This window comes from Mastacembelus armatus, chromosome 10, assembly GCF_900324485.2.
Source record: "Mastacembelus armatus chromosome 10, fMasArm1.2, whole genome shotgun sequence".
Lineage (NCBI taxonomy): Eukaryota > Metazoa > Chordata > Actinopteri > Synbranchiformes > Mastacembelidae > Mastacembelus > Mastacembelus armatus.
In genome coordinates, this window is record NC_046642.1 from 18486556 (window position 1) to 18508757 (window position 22202).

The 22202-nt window shown below is 39.7% G+C and overlaps 1 protein-coding gene across 1 annotated transcript in view; it reads left to right on the forward strand.

The window, feature by feature from the left end:
• The window catches only part of tenm1 (teneurin transmembrane protein 1), a 152345-nt gene that overhangs the window by 104453 nt on the left and 25690 nt on the right, over positions 1-22202 (forward strand). Inside the window, exons 19-22 of the mRNA XM_026330036.1 lie at positions 2256-2399; positions 3136-3388; positions 4137-4157; positions 8855-9087. Of these exons, the coding sequence (XP_026185821.1) occupies positions 2256-2399; positions 3136-3388; positions 4137-4157; positions 8855-9087 (651 nt within the window). The remainder of the gene's footprint in view (positions 1-2255; positions 2400-3135; positions 3389-4136; positions 4158-8854; positions 9088-22202) is intronic.

Consider the following 22202-nt stretch of genomic DNA (forward strand, 5'->3'; position numbering starts at 1 on the left):
GATCTTTCCTTCTTTATAGTTCCCAGTGTTTTGTTGGCACAATGACACACATGCACATGGACACACACACATGCACACATACACACACTCCATGTGCTCGCACAAAGCCAGGGAGAGCAGGGTAGAGGGAGATCATGCCCTGTTTGCTGGGGTGAACACATTGCCTGAGGCTTCAGCATGAGGGAATGAAAGCTTTCACCTGCGAAATATTGAGTGTGCATTTATGTACCATGGTGTGCATATCTATTATTTGTGAGAGAATGTCTATACATGTGCTGATGTGTGTCATTTTTTGTAATACAACTACAGTGATATTCTGTTGTGAAGCAGTTCTCACAGCACTGACAGTTTCCCTCTGAGACTGCTTTGCCCGTTGTGTCCCCTTGTTCCTCAATTAAAGTTACTTTTATTGGAGATTTTTTTTTGTAGACATTGCCCCATTGATGGCAACATATTTATGGTGACTTTTGATACATTTTCATAAGGATGGATGGTTTTCCAGGTCAGGAACCAGGTTCTTCAAGGGGGATGCAATGTGACTCTGTGTGTTACGCGTTGCTAATATATTTGTTATATTGTATGTGTTTTTATTTTAGTATAGTCTTTCTTGTGTAAAATCTACCTAGCCAGGCGTTACTTGGTCAGTGCTTCTCTGTTTTTGTCTTTCATAAACTCAAAATCACAAGCTCATCAGAGCTAAAGAGACACAAAAAGACACAAATTTGAAACAAATTTACTAGTTGAATGAACCAATGAATCGGTACCTGGACTAAGAACTTTTTCCCAACCCTATAAGATTTCTTTTTCTCTCTCAGAATCCCCAATGTCCCAAACCACCCATTATTTTCCCTCCTCAATCACTTTATTGATTGTACCTATTGATTTTGAGATTTAAGTTGGCCCTCTGTGCCAGCTGAGATTTTCGCTCTAACTTAAATGGATCTCCTTAGTTTGAACATAATGTGAGCACCCCTATTTATATATTCTACCACCTCTTCTGGTGTTTATGCTGACTCGGGTTTCGCAGTTCTCCTTGGGTGCCCATCACTTCACCAGCGTGTTGGTTTACAGCAAAACAAGTCGGAGAAATCAGTGATTGACAGCAACAGCTATTCTTCTACAGCTTTGGTGTCAAGCTGTACAGCAGTTCTTATTGTAGAGTATATCATTATCTTAATTTGAATTATGTTAAACCATTTTAAAATGTTAACTGTATTGAACTCCTGCTGCTATAATTATACAGTACGCTAGAGTGTTTTTACATTCCATACAGTTGACTTGAAAACAATTGTGGGCAAAATATTTAACACATATTTTTATTAAAGATATAATGAGCTTTTACAAAGAGTAGCAATACCACAGTTCGAATGCTGCAATGCAAAGAACAGTCCTACCTCAAAAATATATGTTACCAACATACAGAAGTATAGCCTGTTCTTCATAATAAATAAAGAATTTGTATGTAATAGCTAATTTCAGAGTTTTCTATTTTTATACTTTGCATTATTGAAATATTATAGCAGCAGTTTAGTATTTTAGCTTCATCTTATTTTTAACTCCTGTATGTACTGGTGGCACATTGTGTCATAAGAGCAACACATCAAACACTATTTGACTGTAGGAAACAAGTTTTTGAACAAATTAACTCATAACCATCAATGTCAAATCAAAGTAGTGGAGTAAAAATAGACAATGGCACTGTTCCCAAATGGATGGGCCTCTTTCTGCATGTAATGTAGTGTATGAATGTGTGTTTCAGAGCAGCACGTATATGTTGGTGTGTTAAGATGGTTTCTAGAGATCCTACGGTTTTGTCACCTTCCACCTTTACACGTATTACAAGTCTCAGATGGTAAATTGCTGTCAAAACATATCTAATCTTGCCAAGTCAAAGAAAAAGCTGTTGATAGTTGTTAGTTCTAGTGGGAAGCTGCACAGTGTATCATTACAACTAAGAGGCCAAGCAGTTAATTCTAGGGCTCTTTCATGAAGACGGGCTCCTCCTGATTACGCCTCCACTTCTCACTGATCTCTCTCAAAACACACACTGATGAGGTCTCTCTACAGGCCTTTCCTCTGTCTCACCATTCAATACAATATAGTTTTGAGAGAGGTGAGAAATGTGTGAGCGTGTGCTTGTGTGTAACAGACATTTTGTTGTACAGGCTGTGATCTTAAGACACACTGCAGGCATGCATATTTATTACTGAGCACAATATCAAGCCCTTTTTTGCGCACATGTGTTTGCATTTCAGTATCCGTCGGCTATGAATATGAGTCATGTCCTGGTGTAATTCAGTGGGAGAGAAGGACTGCTGTGATGCAAGGATTTGAACTGGTTCCCTCAAACCTGGGAGGGTGGTCTCTGGACAAACACCATGCCCTCAACATACGCAGTGGTGAGTACAAACATATGGACCAATTTATTCTCTTTATCCAGTTTCTGTTATTGTCTGTTTTTAAACAGTATTGATTAAAAATAGTATTGCTACAGTGTATACCAAATAATTATGTATCAGAATGCCTAATAGAAATGTCTAATACATAAAATTACACACAATGAAAATGCCAAAGCACAATAAAAACCAACATAGTTCTTATATGGTGCTTTAAATAAAGCAAAAATGCAGAAGTCCAGGTGACCAGCCACCAAAATGACCAAAACAAATGAACATAATAAATACCAATATCCAATATAAAGACTATGAAAAGTGATTTCAAATATTTGTTTCTTCAAATTAACATTAAATATTAAAGTAAATGTGCAACAATCAAAGTTTAGGGTAAAAATATCCACATGTAATCTTTTTTACTCAAAACTCATCTGAGCAGGAGTGTGTGGGTGTGATTTTCTCAGTAAAACCACTCTGCCACTGTCATTGCGTTTGGATTCAAATATTGTTAAATCCTGATTAGTGCCGAGAAGCAAGTGGCATCGCTTTTTTTTTCAAATGACTCCTGTCACACCAGTGAGAGAGAACTTGGACAGAACAAAATAGCCAGAAAATCTATAACCACAACTGTTCAAACTTTGGTAGAAAATGTTGTCAGATCCCATCATTCAAAGTAATAAGCTAACTGGGGAAATGTATTTCCATGGCCTTTAAGTTATTTATTGTATTGCTTTTTCATCAGGAATTCTTCACAAAGGAAATGGAGAAAACGTCTTCCTCTCCCAGCAGCCTCCTGTCATCAGCACTGTAATGGGGAATGGTTTCTACAGGAGTGTCCCTTGTGGTCCAAGCTGCAGTGGCCCAGCCCGCGAAATGATGCTGTTTGCCCCTGTGGCACTGGCCAGTGGCCCTGATGGCTCTCTCTATGTGGGGGATTTTAATTTTATCCGCAGGGTCCATCCAGATGGATACACCAGAACCATACTGGAACTCAAGTGAGAGTCATGTTGCTTTGAGCATACATGTGCTAAGGCTTGTCTGATCTTGGTAGGGATCTCCCACAGTGGAAAGCAGTGGGATCTTGAGCATTTGATTGACACAATTACAGCAAATTGGCTCAGCTGATGTGTGTTAGTGTGGCATTAGCTGTATTTGGCATCTGCACTTGTGATCTGTTTGATCTCAGCAGAATATATTCAGAAATTTGTCTTCATGTAAAAGTGTGTAAGGTTCAGACATCACAGACTCTAATCTACCTCTTTAGGATCTAAGAGAGGCAGAAAGTCTTTGCTGTGAAACAAAGATTTTTATTCTGTGGATTACGGTGATGATATCTCCTACTGCGCTACAGGCACTACATTCTCTATCTCTGTATTTTCTCAAGCGTAGAATCTCGATGGGATTGCACAGTCATTTGTCCTGTAAAGTGTTCTTCTTATGTAACTTTACTCGCTCATTCTCTGTTATTATTGTATCCCTGACTAATATTTCTGGTTCAGACAATGGTTTCATAGTGTCTGTATTTGATACTTCCCTGTCCTCTGGGAGAAAATGCCAAAAAGCTTCCTGTTTAGGTTAATATTTAATGTGAAACAATACAACCATCTAAATCAACCCTAATCTTGCTTTATGAGGACTCATCATAGCTTATGAAATTCTATGGGACTCCTGTTAGCATCATAAATGATTGTTTTTAACTTCTCTTTTCTCTTTTTAAAACGCTCCTTTATGGCTTATTCTCAGAAACCGGGATACCAGACACAGGTGAGAACTGGTGATTAACACCTCTTTTATATAACTGCACAAAACACACACATAAACACGAAGAACATGTGTCAAGACAAAAGACAGGACAAAACAGTGTTTTATGTGGGTTTGTTTGCTGCAAAATGCATTGACCTGACTTCACCTGTCCCCACAGACAAACCCACACACCAGCCCAAAATCTGCATATACTCAGATCTATCAAATCATTTCAGTTTCACTAGGCAATATTACATTTGTTAATTGGAACTGGGCCATGTCAAGGATTTCATGTTTTAGAGGATTACTGGAAGTCTGTTTGGAAGGCATTCACTTCCTGAGCTGGACTAAAAGCCTGAGCCCTGGTATGGCCTCAGCATTGTCCCTGGCCTCAAGCCTCGATGCTAGTGTGAGTTCTACACACCATGTTCGACAGAAGATTAGACAGATGTTATAGGGCTTCTGTGTGTGGATGTTTGTGTGGCTGTCTACGTGTGTGCCACTATCAGGGGTTACATCGAGCCGATTGTGTATGTGTGCGCTTGTGCCTGTTTGTGAGAGAGACGAAGAGGGTTTATCCGATTTAAAAAAGAGAGAGGATTTTTCAAGATGCCATATCTCTAGCATACCAAGGTTTCCAGCCATGCAAAAACAATAACCTGGCTGGCTGTTTCTGCTTGTACTTTATGGGTGGGTGCATACTGTTTCTGCAAATGACAAAATAGGCTAAGATCCTGTACCTGTGATGTAAAAATCATGGTAAAAACAGCACTTAAAATCTATCTGAAATAATCTGATCAGATAGAAGCTATGACTTCAATGAAAAAAAAATCACATACTGATTTAGCGGTTGCACTTGAAAACACCTGTGCATGATGATGATGAATGGCTAAGGTAGACAATTTAAATCAGTAAATAAACACTTTAAATTAGCTCAAAGTATATATGAACGTTGAAAATAAGCAACTAAAGCAATGGATAAGACCTCAAACTAATTGGTTAAAGTATTAGGTTAAAATATTTTTTAAAAATACATAGCCAAGAGAAAGAGACACAGAGTTGAGATAGTTAATAAATTTTACCATCCATCCATCACCTGTTTATTCCTATTTGGGGTCACTGGGATCTGCTGGAACCTGTTAAATTTTTCCTAACTGCTGTGTTTCAGCTATGTAGCTCTCCATATATGGCTAAACAGCTGAAACATTTTAGGGTTCTTGGTTTGAATCTTGCAGCTGACATTGCTTTTCTGTGTGGGTTTTCTCCTCCCAGTCCAAACACATGTAGTTAGGCTTAGGTTAATTGGTCACTCTCAATTCCCCATAGGTGTCTTTGTCTGTATGTGTCAGCCCTGTGACAGACTTGTGATTTGTTCCACCCTACACCCTGTCTCTCACCCAGTGTCAGCTGGGATTGGCTCTAGCCACCACTGTTCTTTTCCATTACATTAAGGGAACTAAAATAAATAATAGTTGTACATCGCGGACACATTATTGAAACAGGTAGCTAAACATATGAGCAAGTGGTCAAAGTAGGTAACTGCTAAACGTACTATCTGAAATGTTTGCTTAAAGTAATGTGAAATGTTTGCTTAAAGTAATGTGAAATTTTTGCTTAAAGTAAAGTTGAAAAAGAATTGCATGAATGTCTTAACTAGATTAACCTAATACTGACAGTTCAATAGTATGAAAAGTATTGTAAGATCGTTCCCTCCACAATTATATCCAATATAATATCATTAATACACATCTGGAATATAATGCATGGTGTCAGTTAAGGCATACTTGAGTTAATCCTGCATGCCTGAGGGGATACTGTACACCAGAAAAAAGTTTGGGAACCACTGGTCTAAGTCCATATGGGCTGCATTTTTCTAAAGACACTCTTATATGCTCTCTCCTCACCCTGGAGGTTTCTTCTTAAGTTCTTGCTTCATCCGTTTTTTTCCCCACCCACAGCAGCTTTTTACTGTTAGCAGCATGTTAGTGTTTCTTTTTATTCTATACTATTGTTCTCTCAAGTCAGATACATTAATTATTCATCCATATTCAGCTTTCAAAGCTTTTCACTCCACATTCTTCCCAGCAAAGTGCCTATCAGCCAACAGGGCCTGAAAACAAGGTGCTCTCTGAGGGGAGACAATATGGAATGTACTCACCGTAAAACTATTGTCTATTCTTTCCTTTCAAGAGTTCGAGCGAGGAGTAAAGCAAATAGGGGAGGAAGTCCTCTACAATATTATCTAAGAGCCCAGACGGTCGATTGAGAGAGACAGTCAGGAACAGCGAGATCACTGTGTCTATCAGCTCTGATCACTGTTTTGTTATTATGTGTGGAGGGAACAACGGAGGCTAGAGTGGGATTGTTTGTGCTGTGGTTGTTATTGCTGTTCATTTCCCTTCTACTGGGTAAGTGTATTTGGAGCTGTGTGCACCTAATTGAGAAAAAGACAGGTGAAGTGATTTGTAATCAGTTCTGTGCATCATGCAATGCTTGTGGTAGCTTCAAGAGACCCAACAAATATGATATGCCGAGCAGAGCAGTGGCACACTTTGAAATTCAGTGAATAACTCTCTTAGGATCTAGTTTAAATTATGTATGTGCAGTTCAGTGCAGAGCTCTGTAAACAGTTATGCACTTAATGGACTAGATGACTGACAGCAACCATGTTTTAGTGTTTTTTTTTTTTTTTCTGGGTTATGAGAAGGTTCAGGCTAATATCAGAAGGATGTGTTGTCCTTTGAGAGAAAGGGTTAGAGTAGGAGCTAGAGTAGTCACACAACATACCATTGCTGTCCAGCATTTTTTTTTGCCTTTAAAAAATGTAAACGTGCTAGAATTGTGAAAGCATATGAACAACTATGAAATTAGAAACATTTTTCTTGACGTTCTAATTTCTCTTGCTAGTAATTTTTAAAAAAATCTACAGCACTTTTAGAGGCTGTCTTCAAGTTTAATTGGCAGGAAGCCTTTGACCAAATCCATCTGACACTGGATTTCAGGCTGCACAGTAATTGCTTGGATCTCTGTTAGAACGAAGGTTCAAAGTGCAAAACTGTAACTCACTCTAACATTTTTTGCAATCACTAAGTTCAAGTTTCAATAATACGATAATACAATAGCCTGACAATATGAAAGGTTTTCTGTAATTAATGAACTGCTGCAGCTAGTAGATGTCCTCCATGTTGGCACACCTCCTCCACAAAGTAGAATATACAGCTCACATTCAATACAAAGCTAAATAACAAAGTCTGTGGTTATGATGTGGTAACTCAAGCCTGCAGTGAAGACAAAAGACAGTTTCATTAAAACAGCATGAAAAGAACATGGTTCTATATTTACTTTTTGCCTTATGCTGAATAAACTCTAAGTCTTTTGTCCACTCGTACCTCTCATAAACAATAACAACTAGAACAATAGGCAGTTTGATTGCAGCCAAATATAGTCATAGAAATGTTCCTGGCTTATTTTAGGTCTTGGACCTTTGTTGCATATTATACCTACTCCCTGCTATTGCCCATCATGTTTTCCTGTGGCTCTCAGTTTGCTTTGCTTTTTTTTTTTTAACCATATTCCATAGTACAATACATGAATTTTGCTGTTTGAGACTTTATCCTGTCACTGCCTGATGTGTGTTTACACATATAATTAGCACTACAAAATAACATTGTAGCTTCATTGTAGGTACTTGTAGTTTTCTGTAAGCTGCTGTTCTTTTACTAATGCTATAGAGAGAGGCATTTGCATCTGCCCTCATCAAAGAAAATAAAAATGAGCAAGCATTGTAATGAAAGTATATTCGTTTGCTGTAGTTGACTTTAACATTGCTCATTGTGATGCCTGAGAAATCAAGTCACTAATAAGGATAGTTAGAATAATTCAAATTCAACTTGAAATAGAAAATACGTTAATATCCATCCATCATCTACTGCTTATTCTGGAACATCCAGGGTTGTAGGAGGTTTGGAGCTACACCCAGCTGTCATCAGGTGAGAGGAGAGTACACCCTGGACAGATATATCACAGGGCTGACACACAGAGAGGCATACATTCGCACCTATGGTCAAATTAGTCATCAATTAACTTAATCCCAACCTGCACGTGTTTGGACTGTAGGAGGAGACAATACACACATGCATGTGTAGAACAGACAAACACCACAAAGAAAGGCCCTAGGGTTGAACAGGATTCAAACCCAGAACCTTCTTGCTGTGAGCCAACAATGCTAACCACCGCACAACAGTGACCCAGTAATTACATACAAGAAACAAATCAATCACCGCTTGATCTGTTTGAATTCATAACCGTATTATCTTCTTAAAAATGTACTAACATTAAATGCTAAGAATAAGATCTGTGTTTTATTTAAATTACCTCTTATACAGCGCTAATGGCATTTTCACTGGGCTGACCTGATACTACTTAATGCCTTTACTTATAATTGTGGGGTTGTGTAGTTGTAGATACTGAATAATATTGGAATTTTCTAAACTAGGCTAGTGTCACTGTCAGAATAACTTCAAACTGCCTGTAGTGACATAAAAAATTCACTTTGTGACTCTGGGGAAGAACATTTTTCCAGAACTCATGCTAAGAAGTCCTTGGAACACTGTTAGCTTCATTAGCTTTAAACACTTGCATGTCATGGGGAAATTTGCATACAACATAACCACCTTTGCTTGCTAATTTGAGTCTCCATTTTACACCTTTCTCACTAGCACCAGTCCTGCTCATAAGTATTACCTGGCAATGGACCCAATGGGGGAGGTTCTTTATGTGTCGGACACCAGCAGTCGCAGAGTGTACCGGGTCAGGAACCTTGGGCAACCAAAAGATCCGTCACGCAACCTGGAGGTAGTGGCTGGGACCGGGGAGCAGTGTCTGCCTTTTGACCAGAGTCACTGTGGAGAGGGCAGGAAGGCCACTGAAGCTGCACTTAATAACCCTAGAGGTAGGAGAGTATATTTCTGAATTTCTCAGTCAATTCACAGCCGCTGCACATTGTTGCCATGAGCATTGCTCCAAGCTAATTTATAGAGCTGTGTGATCAGTACTCACAGATCAGCATTCAGTAATATGTGGCACACCTATCTGGAGTTTGAGGCTTTGACAGATTTTTGAAGCTCGGTAGTTTTGTATTGAGGCAGCTCATTACACTGACAAGTTCTATAATTAAAGTCTATAAAGTGTTGTAATTGAATGACAAAAAGTTCAGCCCGTTCACCGCAACTCACCATTTATTTTCAGTATGAATATGGAGCTCGTCATGGGACGTAGAAACCATGATGCCCTAAAAAGTCATTTTTTATAATGCTGGAACTATCTGAGAGACACTGTATGCTTTGAACATGTTTCTCCTTGAAGTATAGGATTTTAAAAGTGGTAATCCATGTGGGAGGGTGATGTGATTTTTTTTCATATGGCAATATTTTCCTTACATTTTTCTTTTAGTTTATTAGTACATCCATCAGTCCAAGCTGATGCTGTTACAAAGTGTTTAATCACAGATAGTCTATCAGTGTCTATAAATTCCTTCCTGAAACATGCACATTTTGTGGAAGGATGCTGTTCTTAAAGACACAAACCAACTCTTCCAACCAAACCAACCCTTGTGAACTAGTGTAAATTTGTTCAAATACATGGGCCACACGTGGCCATCAAACAGGCCGCGGGGGTCTGGCACCATGTAGTTCCTAGAGTCAATGAAATGATACATATATATCTATACATATATGTAGAATAAGCATTTCATTGGACTTCACCTATCGCTGTGTTATGTTTTGATTAATAGACAAAGTAATTACAAACTCTTTTCTTTTATAATTTGTAAAATAGCACTTCAGATATGCTGTGGCATTAAAATAATGCTTAATTGGTTCAAGGATCCCACTGTGCACTGCCACAAAAACACCCCATTACATTCTCACCAGCAGCCTGTGCTGTTAATGGATTGATGGATTCATGCTGGTTGTGCCTTTTTCTATTTGTCAACCCTGCCATCAGCATTTTTAAATATAAATTAATTTACCAAGTAACACTCTTTTTTTCACTCGAGTTGTCCAATTTTTGTGATTATGACCTTTCGTCAGGGTTACTTTCAAAGGCAATTACTTAATTTGCTTCACGTGACTTACCTTAAAGATAGCTAATTATTACAAAATATTGTTTTTATGAAGAGAAAAGTGTCTGACCTGCCTGCCAAAATACTGCTAGGCCTTTTTGTCACAACAGCAGCTAATAAAAATAACATTTATGGTTGCTGTGTATTGAGGCGTTCCAGTTTCAAGAACCTGATATTATTTATGCTGGCTTATTAGTTATTAATTACACCTGTGTTACAATAAGTCAATACAGTTAAAAGAAAGGTTTGTTGTTTTAGTGTTGTGGTCAACAGGTAAAGCTCTGGAAATGGAACAGTTTATTATGGGTTGTACAAAGGCTACAGTATGAAAATGTATATACGTCAGAAGCATGTTATTTTGTGTTTGCTGTTCCTCTCCTGAGCATTCACAGTTACTACTGTCCATCAGCTTGAAGCTGGGTGGAGCTAGGGTAAGGATAACCTCAGGTCACTGTATAGCCTACTATTAAGAATTGCTCCACCTAGGGTAAATATTGAAAAGCTACTCTAACAGAAGTTGTGTGAGGGAGATGTCAGTCAAACAAAGTCTGTACACTCCCACGTAGATTTCACCTGGCTTCAATTTAACAGGAATAAATTCTCTACTGATGGAGCTCACTACTACACTTCTTCACCACATAAACAGATGGAGGATTGCAGAAATCACCTTGTGTGGGGAGACAGCTTTAGCAAATTCAAGAAACTCAGAGGACAAGATAAAAAAAATGTTGGTTGTCATGAAAAAGTCTTTGTTTTTCCTATAAAAATGACAATAACAGACTGATTAATAGGGTATTCATGGCTTCTCCTGGCTTACAGGAGAAAATGGCACTTGTAGGCGGTACACTTAGACCAAAGTACATCTGTCATATTAAGCTGTTCTAATACAGTGAAGTCTGCAGATTCAGCTCTGACTCCCCCCTAGCTTTAGCACCGTTCATGCTATTTGAATAAAAGCACATATATTTCAGACATTAAGCCTGGAGTGTCGATTTGAATTGGTTAATCACTCTAGCCTTACTAGACTTACTTATTACCTGACAGGAGTGGCTGTACTACATTTATATTTTCTTTCTTCTGTCCCGCTTGTTAGCTGGAACAAGTCGTACTGGTCTTTTCTGTCATTCAGAAAGTCATTGTAGCCCACAGACAAGCTAAGTTTTTTTTTTTTTCCATTGCACTATTCTCTATGAACCATCATGGCTTATGTGTTGAGTGAGAAACTATATCTAATTTAGCTCTACTTTATTTTTGTAACCGTTTTTACATACACATTATACTGTTATTCAGCTGCATTTGTATGGTTAAAATAATAATAATAATATCTCACTGTAATGACACACTAATGATCAAACTGAGAAAGCTAGCAAAACAGTACTAATACTGCATGGCAACTTTGTAATTATATTACTTTTCTTAAAGACATTATTCAGCCCTGTGCCTCTTTATATGGTGTCATCTAGAGATTTTAATAATGTACTACAGATACCCATATCTGCACATTTTACACATCATTAATTTAAAATACATTTCCCAATGTATACATATTCTCAGCAAACACATATTTTTTTGTATGGCCATCCAAAGTAAAGTAAATTATTACATTATTGTGGTATAAATATGCTGCAATCATATCTTAGTTTTTTCTGGCTTTTGTATATTTATGTAGATTTATGATCAAATACATATACATATTCATACTTTATACATATACATATACATACTCTATGTTGGCTTGCATTCCAATATGCAGTGTACACGTTTGTGAACATGAACAAGAGAAACAGATAATGGGAAGAACTGAGAACAATTTCATGGAGGAGGGTACAACAATATTTATCATTAATCAACATCATCATGGTGTCCATAGACTGACAAATGAGAAAAAACATGAGCCTAGATTTGTTTAAGAATGGGAGGAAAACTACAGGAAGGACACCTCCCTCTAATAACGTGTCTGCCTTTCCAGCAGTCAGACTGCATGAAAATCTACAAGTAATGCTGTGGTCTATGTGCTTTGACCAGTGACACTGAACTGAAGTAACACTTTCTGAGTGGCATAAGTTAAAATGGCATATTGTTATGCTTGCATTTTTTCTATCAGTCTATTGTATAGCTGGTATCAGATACTGCGGTCTTGCAAGGTTAGAACGGGCTTACCACTGGGCTTGTAGGGGGTATGTTTGTGCAAAAAAAAAAAAAAAAACATGGGCTGTCAAGAAACAATCTGTTTACTGCCCTCACCAATCACACCCACACCTGACCACTGCTTAGTCTCCAGGTCGCAAAAGAGATTTAGCCACAGGCCTGTCACTCAGGCTACTCCCACGGTGCTACATGGCCTCTCCTGTCAATCACACTCAGCCTGGGCGCGCAATGAAGTCTGACGTTGGTGAAAGACTGTCGATATGAAACACAATAAACAAATGTAGTGTAGAAGTGTCTCCATTTGTCAAATGTCACTGGTTCTCCATGCACTGCAGTTTTAAATTAGCTTTTTTATTTCCTCAAGTTTCCCCAGTTCATACAGATAGAACAGAGAATAAATATTTAAAAAATCAAGACAGATTGGATAATTGGACATATTATCTGAAGACTATTATTATCTGTATACATGCTCGTTAACACCTTAAAACATGCCATATTTCTGCCTTTACACAGTAACAGAATATTTTATCCCAGGACTCCTCCTGTTCGCTCACGATCAGGTATTTTATACTCTTTGACTCACTGCACTTCACAGGCTCTCTTCTGTGCCCATTGTGCTCTGACTAACCAGCTCTTATAAAGGCTCTGGCAATTTCTGCCTGGAGCCTCCGGGTCCCTGTCATCCATCTGCCACAGCCCACATTCCTCCTCCTCCGCCTCCTCACACCCTCTTACCAATGGTAATGAGTGGTATGCTTCACAGAGAACTTTTTTTTTTTTTTGAAGCTGTGGCTCTGTGATTTGGGCTTTGATTTTATCTTGCATTCTCTGGTGAGCTTCTTGCGCCAACTTAGAGTCTTCTTTCTTTTTCTATCCGTCCCTCTTCTTCATCAATGAATCATCATGTGCCCCAGTGTTGGCGTAGCTATGGTAGGCCTGCTGTGACAGATAATATTGTTACAGCTCAGCAAACTGTTGTTAAATAGTAATCCATAATTTTAATGTAGCCAACGATGTTGCAGCACTATTGAGCATGCCACTGTTGCCCCAAGTTTATAGTCTGTTCCTGGTGTAAGCTGCAGGGATTATGCTGTGTCCTTCACACACTCGCTTACGAATACAAGATCTGGGCCATTGTTTAGAGTTGGCTCCACATGTGCTTCTGCAGTCAATTAGCTTGGTAAATAAAAGGCCTTGCTCCATTTAGGTTGGATCCCATGTCTGACATGAAAGAGGCATCATTCCCACAGGATCTAACAGCCTTGGCTCGTATCGCTGGACTTCTGTTCACAGCATGAACATTTCTTTCTCACATACGTGTGGTGATTAATAAATGTGTGGATGTAAAAATATGCATGTCTGTGTTTCGTGTGTAGGTTTGGACAGATGAGTTCAAAGAGTGACTCCTTTGATTGAAAGTTTAGTAGTTAGCATTTGCCATGAACAGGTCTTATCTGTTATTTGTTGACTAGTCCCAGACAGGCAAAGCTGACAATCCACAGAGAGGGGTGTGTGCGTGTGCATGTGGTAGCGTGAGCAGTGTCAGTCTCTCACTCTGACCCACAGGGGGCAGACTAATGCCCTTATCAGAAACTGACATGCTGCCACCACATTTCTCCCATTTCCCCCCACCGGCCTCTCTTGCCCTCCCTCTCTGCTGTTCTATTCTCTCTTCCTTGGATTTCTTTCTCTCTCTTTAACCACTTCTCTCCTCCCCACACAGATGGACACAACACATTTGTCCCCATCTCACTCAGGCCCATGGCTGTGAGATAGCTGATCGAAGCGACTGGCTTTAAACTGTTAGTGGTTATTAGCATGTTGAACAACCAGGGAGTTTAAAAACAGAGGCACTGCCAGGATAAATATGCTTCACATGGCATGTCGCTGCTCAGCCACTAACCTCAGACCAGCACAGCCAGGCTTCGTGCTGCACGGCATCTGTCTTGGCCGGTGGTTGACATATAAGCAGCTTAGGCAAATGAACATCTTCACACATTGGGCGCCAGTCTCATTTACAGAAATGGCAGAAAACATGGCAGCGTGCATAGGAGCGTTTCGCAGTTTGGTTCATCAGTGTGAATCAAGTGTTCAGTGTTGTCAGCAAGCACATATTCAAACCATTAACTCGGCAAACACCGGTCCCCTGCTTCTACTCCAGCAGTGGAGCTATATAAGCGGTAGTGTCCTTTAACAGCATAGCCTTAATCACTACAGCCTGTTTTTCACTTTTCTTAAATCTGCCGTTTCCCAAACTGTATTCGCTGGCTGCAGCAAAGAAGTTATAAGATCTCCTAGGGCTGTGGAGCCTCTATGCCAGCTGCTCTGTGTTATAACTTTGGAATGAATATGCCATTGTTATTCTACCTCTGGCTCCCATAGCATTTAGTGCAGAGTGATTGTTGCTTCTCACAAAATAGAGAAAGAGAAAGGGAGAGGGGGAGCGGATTAAATTGATAGAGAAAAAAGGGAGCTTAGAATCCAGAGAGAAAGAGAGGGAGGGAGAAAGTGAGCAAAACAAGAGAACAAAAATAATATGAAATTAATAGAGAAAAATGAGCAATGGAGGGAAAGAGAGAACAAGAGAGGGAATGAAGCGGATAAAGAGAGAGAGAGAACTCACTGTTTTCTGTCTAAATCCTGCAGCAGCAGCAGTCCCACACCTCATCTGCATATTAAACTGGCCCTGTGGCTGCCTTCCCTCTCAGACGGTCAACTATCATTGTTTCTGTTAGTTTAAACTGAGCACTACTTTGCAAAACAAGGGCATCAGATAAGTCACGCTGTGTTTTTTTAGCTCCAAGATTCTCTTTGTGTGTGCATATGTGTGCCCAATTTTTAACTGCCTGCTCCTGTGTTTCATTTTACATTGACCGAGGTTTTGTCTTTGCCTCTGGACATTCCTGCATTAATGATACACACATGAATTAATCACACAGCAAGGCAAACAGCAGCATACTCTATGATAATATAAAACAGAGACACCATTAGGTCATGGTATTTCGACCACAGCTTGTTTTCTCACTCCATGACAATTAGAAGATTAGCAACAGATATGCATCAGCAAGCAGCTACAATATAAAGTTCTGCCAGAGACTTGGTTCCCCCAAAATGCTAAGAATATAGCTGTCAGTAGCAAATCTAGAGGGTCAAGTGAATGCTCATCAACCAAAGCAAACAGCACACTTGTACATTGAGGACTTGTCCAGCCAGTGAGCAATTTTTGTATGATTAGAAAAAGAATTGCAGAGCTGCTGCCTACTTCCTGTTTGTATATTTACTGCCAAAAGGTCAGTTTGAGGGTGTTCCTGACAGAACTGCAGGATTATGGATGCTCCCTCGCTTTGGCATTGCACTTTTACACATAAAAAGTTAGTTTGTGTATTAAAAAAAAAAAAAGCAGAAGAGCTAGCTTTTGTACTGAACATGTGACATGTTCTACCATACTACCATATAACACCACAAAATATTAATGTTCTGATGTACTTTCTACCTCAGTACTCATCTTCACGTGGCACTGCACGATGGAACACTGTAAACTTTGTAATATGTGTCAGCATTTTCGTAGAGAAAGGCCCAGTTTTAGTGAAGTCATCTTCAATTCACAGCTAAACAGTTATGAATTATAAGAAACAGCCAACAATTTCAATTTGCCCTAAACAAGGGGAAATCACTCATATGATGTGCACAAGCATCTACATGATGTGGCGGTTGAATGAGTAGTTTTTGAGAAATGCAATTCTATGCAATTTTTCTGCCATGTTTGAGACTTTTTTTAACTCCAATATTAGAAATGTGGTAGGATGGAGTTGCATAATGTTGAACACACAAATAAATGCTTAAATATCCTTAGTCAACAACTAATGAAACTAACAAGTAATGAAATAAAGACTACGCAGAAGTACTGTGACCTATAGAAAAAACAACTTTGCACAAACTAATAAAATGGTTAGTTATGCCTGGATTCTTCATCCAGGTCTTGCAATTAAAGCTCAAGTAGACTGAACTTTGATCAAAAATATGCAGAAGTTATCCTCTTAGGACCTGGCGTCCACATGCGTGCACATCACATTTCGGTGCAGGTGTTCCTGTGCTTACAAGCTGATCGCAACTGTTACACAGCCTTTCACAAATAGGTGTGTACATTTCCAGTTTTTCATGCAAAATGCTTTGAATGTTTTATATTTTGTTGGCATATGTCTTGCTGAAACTGTTTGCAGCATTTCAGTTGAGCCATGTTGTAGCTGTGACTGTCCAAAAAGGGAAAAAATGTTGTAATTTCATTTTGTTTATTGCACTGATGTTCAAAACGTGTTAAAGAAATTTAGTGTGTTATTTATACATGCAAAAGCAATCGGGGGGGACTGCTGTTCAGGCTGGAAATAAAGAGTTTTGCACTGAATTACACAAAGGTGACTTTTTTTTTTTTTTTTTTTTTTTTTGGAAATTCAGACCGAGTGTCCACATTTGTGGACATCGTTTTTCTCTAAAACTACATCATGTCAAAAGATGATGCTTAGTTTTTATACTTATCAAGTTCCAATAAGCCCAAATAGCAAAAGAGAAACAAAAAATGCATATCAAACTAGAGCTCGGGTCTTAAGAGGTTAAGGAAAGATTTTTCTGGTGAAGACAATATGAACATTATCCGACAGCTCCTTCCATATACAACAGCTGACAAACAACAATTTCTACTAAAACTTGGTGGCTGATTTTACTGGCTACAGTTGATCTATGTTCACTGAGGCCTGTTTTATCTGCATACCTACACACATAATGTAGTAAACTGATGTTTTTGATATTGGAGTCTGTTTTACTCGACAATATGATCTCAACTTAGACCTGATGGTGAAGCCTAGTGAGCACGTACTTTGAAGCTACTCGGAAATTTTGTTCACTATTGGACAACGCAATTTGGAGAAAGTTAACTTTCTGTTTATGTATTTTTGGCTCTTCCAGTAATTTAATCATGTTCCTAGATGGTTTGGAGCACCAGCATTCTGTTTATAGAAAGGCATCCCAAAATGAAAAACAAATGCATTTCAAGCCAGAAGAAAAGTTTTGATGATACAGTATGTTAAAACAAGAGTTGAACTCTGAGCTGCTTAGTTCATTGTATTGAACCCATTGTTATGCAGTGTCATGTGGCTTGAGCTTTATTTATGACTGGACAGATGAACAAGGCGTTTCCTTGTCTACTTTGAAAAACATGGATCCATCTCGGAAAATATCAAAACCGTGTCCTAATGACCGTAGGTGAGAGGAAGACTGGGATATTCTGGGAGGAAATAATCAGCACACTGCCAAGATTTACTAAGGACCAAAGAAAATATACTCAGTGGGCTCAGTAGAGGCAAATTTATGCTGACTTAAAACCAGGCTCTACCTGTAAAACGCCTGCTATTCAAGTAATGTATTAAGTAGAACACTATACAGACTGACAGCTCCCTTGTTTGTAGTCGGAGTGTGTAGGTTAGCTTCAGAGAGATTACTGAAACTCACTGTGTGTGTAATGAAGCCCTGAGTCAATAAGAGATGCAGGCTCAAGGCCAAAGGCTGAGGCTGTGCAGCAACGGTGCTACATTTGTACGAGTCAGTATGCTTTAACATGCTTATTTTTGAGTGACAGCCTCTGGGTCCCTGGACCTTCTCTGGTTCTCCCAGTGAAGGGACACAGAGTTAGTTAAGGGTGCCTTGTTAAAAGTATGTCTGGTTGACAACGTCAGCGCGATCATGGGAAATGTGACACGCGTGTCCCTTTAACTGGTCGAGATGGCTGCTGTTGGCAGCTGGCCTGTCAACCTCCACTGGGAGCCTGGCAAGCTGACAGGAGGAGTAGAGCTTTGCTACTGTGTAGGAATAAATTGCATCTACCCAACATACACATGTACATACAGATGGAAGCGTTTGTCTCAGGCGGGGTTGGGGGTGTAGAGGGTTATGATCAGGGAGAAACGGTGAACTCATGCAGATCGTTTCTACCTTGATTTCCACCATGACTTTAAACACACTGACAGACAGTCAGGGGTTCAGGGAGACGGGGAGAGACGGGGAGGAGGGTTTGAGGTCAGCTGCTGTTAAAGGGATGGGAAAACAGAGCCAGTAAACGTTTGCACCTGGGTACCATTATCACCTGCAGCGCTGTAAGAGACAAGTGGCGGGATCTCCATCCAAAGAAGCACTCACACAGGTCTTTGAGAAAATGTGGAGGGAAAAATCTGAAATCACTGCGAAGCCAGCTATCTGTGATAAAAAAACTGTGCTGGAGATGCCGCTGGCTCAGTTACTGTGATGTCTTTGTATGTGGAAAACTTTGTTTGGGTGGAAGCTGCGCATATAGACTTGGAGTCTTTAATAGTTTAGTTCCTCTTTTTTTTTTCACTTTTTCTGTCGTGAAAACATTTGTTTCTTCCCATCTGATCTCATTTCCTCTTTTTGCCATTGCAGACTCTTTCTGGCTTGTTGTGATGGCGTGTTTGGAAAAAGAGCCTCTATTGATATACCTCCTTGTCTGTGTTTGATGTTCTAAATAGTGCTACATAATCTGCAGACGCTCTGCACTGATCCAAACCCCTCAGCTTTTCATAGAGCTTTCTAGTCCAAAGCATTTCAATTGCTTTTATAATTGAGTTTGTCTGCTGCCTCTGTGATTGCCTTGGATCTCTCTTTCACTATCAAACATGGCACTTACTGCCAAGTTGCATATTTTCACAAAAAACATGTTTATTCTCACAAAATTAGCATGCAACTATTGCAAAGTCTCCTTCCAGTGCTCTTCATGCTTGCAGTGCCTTGCTTTGCCATGCATGTGTAGTTGGAAACTACCAGCTCAAAAAAAAAAAAAAAAAAGCTTCAAAGTTATCAATAATTAATTAATGTGGGTTAATATGTTAACAAACTTATAGTGGTTGATAATTAGATGAACCACAGTGTCTGATTCAGACTTAATTACTAAGCCACTGTCTGTTCTGTGGGGCTTTAATGAATAATTAATCACAAGAAGCATGAATAATTTCTGCTTACCAAAGATCTACCAGAAATACATACCCATCATCATTCATGGTGTTATTTTGTATTGATTGATGATGTTTGATTGGGGAAAATATGAGCCATTGGAAACAGTATTTGTACTACACACTGCAGTTCATAGATCTGAATATCATAGATCACAGAGGGTGTTTTGTGCAGTGTGCACAAAATCAGTGTACAATTGATTGAGACATGAACACAACAAATATGTAACATGAAATTTTATAAGTTTTTTAAATGCAAACATGTATTTAAATTAAACTCTTTTTCAAATACACACACAAATATGAACATGTCTATGTGCTCACACCCAAACACATGCACACACAATAATCAGTATGGTGCACAGTGCAGTGCAGAAAATAAACCAGTGCCAAATTGAGTGCACAGGTTTATTTTCCCCCCTTTAGTGCACATGGGCGATCTTGGTTTCTTCACAAAAGGTGTGTATGCATGTCTGTGTGTATATGTGGATGTGTGGGAGTGTTCTTTCTCATCTGCAGACACTCTGATTTATCCTCACCACATTTGCATATCTGCACAATGTGATTAACTGCCATGCCTTATCTTTTCGCCTAGCTACTTCATCGCATGCATGCATGCACACACACCCACACAGGCCTCAACACCAGATTGCACGTGGTGACACACGCACACTCACATGTATTCACACATTGCACATTCTCAAGGAGGAATGAAAGGGAGCAGTAAGCCACAGTGCCAGCTAAAGACTCTTTGAAACAGTGTGCTCTTCAGTTGGACTGTAGTAGTTAGTGAACCCTCTGGGCTTTCACCAGCTAATATGGTTGACTTTATTTATGGCCACAGTCCGTCACAGGGGCCAGTTGTGCAGGTGAAACTGTCCATCTGTCTACATTCACATGTCAGTCACACACAGTTATTTTGTACTGAAATGCCATGGGCCATAATCAGCTACAGCTAGCATCATTTAGATGCTTTAATAATATGTCAGTCCATATCATTAACACCCACTGCGCCTGGGGATATGGGAGGGCAGATTGAATGACTTACTCCTCAGGCTGCTGGCAATCTATGTGTGTGTTTTTATTTGTGTGTGTACACGACACACGCCTGCTGGCATATGTGTTGTGGCTGTGTGGGTGTAGAAAAGTTTCCAGGTATAAATGGAACTTTCATACATGGACATGTTATGTTTTCTCCTCCTTTCCTTTGCAGAGTTACGTGCTTATTTGGCACTTAGGTGGTTGTTGCACCAGCGCGACGATGAGGTGGTTGTTTCCAATACAGTTTTACCATTCTTGCTTGTTTTCATCCATATATGCAGCTCTTTTGGCAGTTTTGCTGTCAACATTCAAAGGGTGAAAGAGAAACTTGAATAACACCAGGCGGCTGACTTCCTGCACTGAGGCCTCAGGTGTTAAAACAGTCAGTGTGCACTACATTATGAGCATACGCTCATTCACACACACATGCATGCATACACACCACATCCTGATGCTACTGTGTGCCAGCAGGGCTGTCTACTACCACTGCTAAATAAGATACATAATCCACAACTTATTTTATAATTAGTCTTTCTCACATCATCTAATTTCTCACCTTAAACCTTTCCTCACCTCTCCCTTGTTCTCTGCTTGGAAAATCCCTAGTGGCTCCTTCTCTTCAAATAGCTGTAATCAGCACTGATGCTCTCTAAGACCCCTCTCCAAGGCATTAATCAGATTGGATTGTGTTGCAAGGCCACAGGGGGCCATTATAACCGATATTCTTTTGACAAGGACGGAGAACAAAGAGATTCTTTGATTGAGAGTGATTGGCCTGTAATGGTTAATTGAAGCAATTCCTCATCATGTCCCTTTGTCTCATCACCACCTCTCTCCTTGTTCCCACCTCTTTTGGCGCTGTCTCTCTTTTTTCTCGTCGGCCGCATTTTCTCTCTAAATCTGAGCTGAATGTGAATAGCATTACTGTATCATCCTCGCCTTCGCTCCTCTCCTCTCTTTTCCCTCTGTTTTTCCAAGGTCAGTGCAGCTCAGTCTAATTCACTTTTCTTTGATGATAAAATCCAGTCTCAACTTTAACCAAATGTCCATCTCCCTACGGAGTTCAGATTTATCTCAATTATTTCTCCACCGATGTGTCTGCCAGCTCCTAAACATGAGTATTAGAGTATCAGGTCCACCTAGGGAGAAACAGTAAATCTTTTGATGTCTTACGAGTATCCACTGGCTATACAGAGGGGCTATAAATTCCCTTAACGCAGCACACAGCTTTACCCACAACAACAGGAAATTCAGCCCCTGACAAGGGGAATGTGGACTAATCTGCCGTCTTTTCAATGAACATGGTGAAATACTCTTAAACAACGCATGGCGTAAAGTGGCGTAAATCCTTTCACCAATGCCAAGCAATACTAACAATCATTCTTCATTGTTCAGCCTTGTGTGAGGATGAATAAGTCAGCCCAGTCCTGTATTTATTGTTGATGACAGATTGGAAGCTATTTAGAACCTGCTTGTGTGAGTAACAGACATGCAGATTCTACGCATGCACTCTGAGGGGGTCAGCAAAGCACAAACAAGGGCAAGAAAGGAAGAGGTCGAGGGAATTTAGGATAGGAGTCAAGCAAGCAAAGCAGATGAGAAGAAAGACTAATATCCAAGGGAGAGTACAGGAATCAGTATTGAGACAGAGTCCTGGCTGCCTCGTCATGTCCTTGTGCAGGATTTATGAGCTCTAAGATCAGGGACAGGTTTAGGGTGCTTGGAGGAGGAAAGGGTGGGAAA